A 2500-nucleotide genomic window follows, 5' to 3' on the forward strand; every position below is an offset into this window, starting at 1 on the left:
TTTCATTTTTATGAGACTTGTATTAGTATTGTTTTGAATTATTTAAAGGTACAAGAGAGAGTTTGGATTTGTAATCGATGATCGAGACATAGTTGTGGATGACATCAGAGTCCGTGGGGTTGGGAAGTCTCAAATATCAATAGAAGACACATTACCGCAAGCTACAGAGGAACCACTGTTGGAAACAGTAAGTTGTGATACTTTTTTTCTTCTTTTCCTCTTTCTTTTTTAGGATTGATTTGGTATGAATAGTCATTCTTTCCATTTTGTTATATTTTTGTAACATTTTCGGGTGATCATTTTCCAGTTTTTTGTCTTTTCTTTTCTTTCCATTACCTTCCATTCTTGTTCACATGCAATGGATTTCTGTTGTTTATTTTCTCTAAAAATCTTTTACAAGGTAGCCACCAGTTTTTTCAAGGTAGCCACCATTAGTTCCATATAGTGCCAGATTATCTGCATTTTGGGACCAGTAGTTGTCATGTATTGATAATTTGGTAAGATTTCTTTGACCCTAAAATTATGTACCTCCTGTACTTTGCATTTACACTGCTTGGAAGTCATAAATAGGGGCTGGATGAAAGTAAAACAGATGGAGTTGTGCCAGCAAGTGTTTTGCCACCTCTGAATCAGTCTCCTGGTCACAGGAAATTTAAGGTTGCATGTGCTGTTTTGCCTGGAAAGAAAAGAAGTGCTGAAAAATCATTCGTTTTCCTCTATATCTTTTCTGTCTTTTTCTTTTTAACCATCACCATTTCCATCTGCTTTTTCTGCAGCCTTTAAAGTAAACTCTAATTCCTGCATAAGTAATTCATTGTTTATGCAGTATGCAATGTTTATATTAGGTATTAATGTAGTATTGATTCATTTACAGGTGACGAAAGTATATTTCGAGGAGGGCTATCAAGACACAAATGTGTATCTTTTAGAGTGCCTGGCTCCAGGCCATGTCATTCCTGGTCCTGCAATAATCATGGACAAGTTGTCAACCATACTCATTGAGCCAGGTCAGTTGTATGTGGAGTTCTTAGCAGCAGAAATTACGACTGTAAATTAGATTGCTAATTGGTAATGTAAGTGAAGATCGTAAATTAGGATTGTAAATAAGGTTTATGAATAGATATGATAGATGGTGTTTTGAGAACAAATTGTGGAGCATCTTTATTTGTCTTTCTGTTTGTTCTTTGTCATTGTAGGGACTGTTGATGTGACGATGGTATAGATGATTTTAAAATGTATAAAATCCTTTCGAACTAAGTATTTAGATTTCTAGATTTTTTCAGATAATTTTTTCTTAGTTGGTGCTTATAATCTTTAAAATAAAGTCTCAATGATGTGGATCTAAGCCCCTTGGTGTGGAGGTAATAGAAATTATTATTATTATTTTATTTTATTTTTTTTTATAAAGGTTATGTATTTCTACTATATGATAGATTGCAGTTGCATTGAAGCACAAAATAGAAAATGGACTTGTCATTAGATCTTTAACTCAAAATATTCACACACTTTTTTTATGACTTCCATTGAAGGGGCAGAGATTCATTGTTAGAATGCTTGACTTCTTTCCATTTTCTGTAGATGTAATGGCTAAGATCATCATATTGAATTGTGTACGCATTCCTCTTTATCACGTCTTTTATGCTATCTACAGGTTGCACAGGCCACATCACAGCCCAGGGGGATGTGCGTATTGAAATAGGCAGCTTGAAAAAGCACATCATTGGCACAGAACTCGATGCTATCCAACTCTCAATTTTCTCTCATCGATTTATGAGTTTAGCTGAACAGATGGGAAGGTATTAATTTGACACTTTTAATCCAGGAACTTTGTCTCCTGTAAATTTATTTATTCATTTATTTATTTTATTTATTTATTTTGTTCTTTCTTCTTTTACCATAAACCAACAGTTGTTCTTTGTGATTTTAAAGGGATTTACTGTCTGCTAACATCAAGCTGAAACTGCAATTTAGATGTTTGTGCTTATGATGGATGTCTAACTTTGCTCCAAGACTGAATTATAGCTGATATTCCGTGGTACCATATTAATAACTATATCTGTGTACTCCATGAAATAGTAATGATAAAAAGATTTTGTGTATATACTCACAGACAGTTCCCTGACAGAAGTTCCAAAAGCCTTATCATTAAGCATCTATAATTTTAAAAACTTTTCTTTCAAATGCTTGTTTTCAGTTACATTTCTTTTTTTCTTATTTCTTTCTTCTTCTTCTTCTTTTTCTTCTTGTTCCTTACTGTAGAAATATTAAACCCATATTTTTAAACGTAAAATCCTTTTTTAAGTTTCTCTGGCTCAACAGAGCTTTTTATTTCTTAGCTCCTAATCTTAAGCTTTATTTGACCTTAAACAGTTTCTTTTTAGACAGGATCTGAGATAGTTTGACATGACTTTCTTGAATCCTTTTGATATGGTGATACCCCTAGTAGCATTCTGGTGGTATAGCTTGAGATTCCCGTGGTCTGGCCTGCCATAGATTGCCT

General features: G+C 33.6%; 1 protein-coding gene across 1 annotated transcript in view; it reads left to right on the forward strand.

The window, feature by feature from the left end:
• Window positions 1–2500, forward strand: part of LOC113803630 (5-oxoprolinase) — a gene marked incomplete in the record, with an annotated part of 14693 nt that overhangs the window by 2197 nt on the left and 9996 nt on the right. Inside the window, 3 exon segments of the mRNA XM_070131874.1 lie at window positions 49–187; window positions 875–1007; window positions 1652–1796. Coding sequence (XP_069987975.1) covers window positions 49–187; window positions 875–1007; window positions 1652–1796 — 417 coding nt within the window.

The sequence above is a fragment of the Penaeus vannamei genome, chromosome 17 (assembly GCF_042767895.1).
Source record: "Penaeus vannamei isolate JL-2024 chromosome 17, ASM4276789v1, whole genome shotgun sequence".
NCBI classification, from domain to species: Eukaryota; Metazoa; Arthropoda; class Malacostraca; order Decapoda; family Penaeidae; genus Penaeus; species Penaeus vannamei.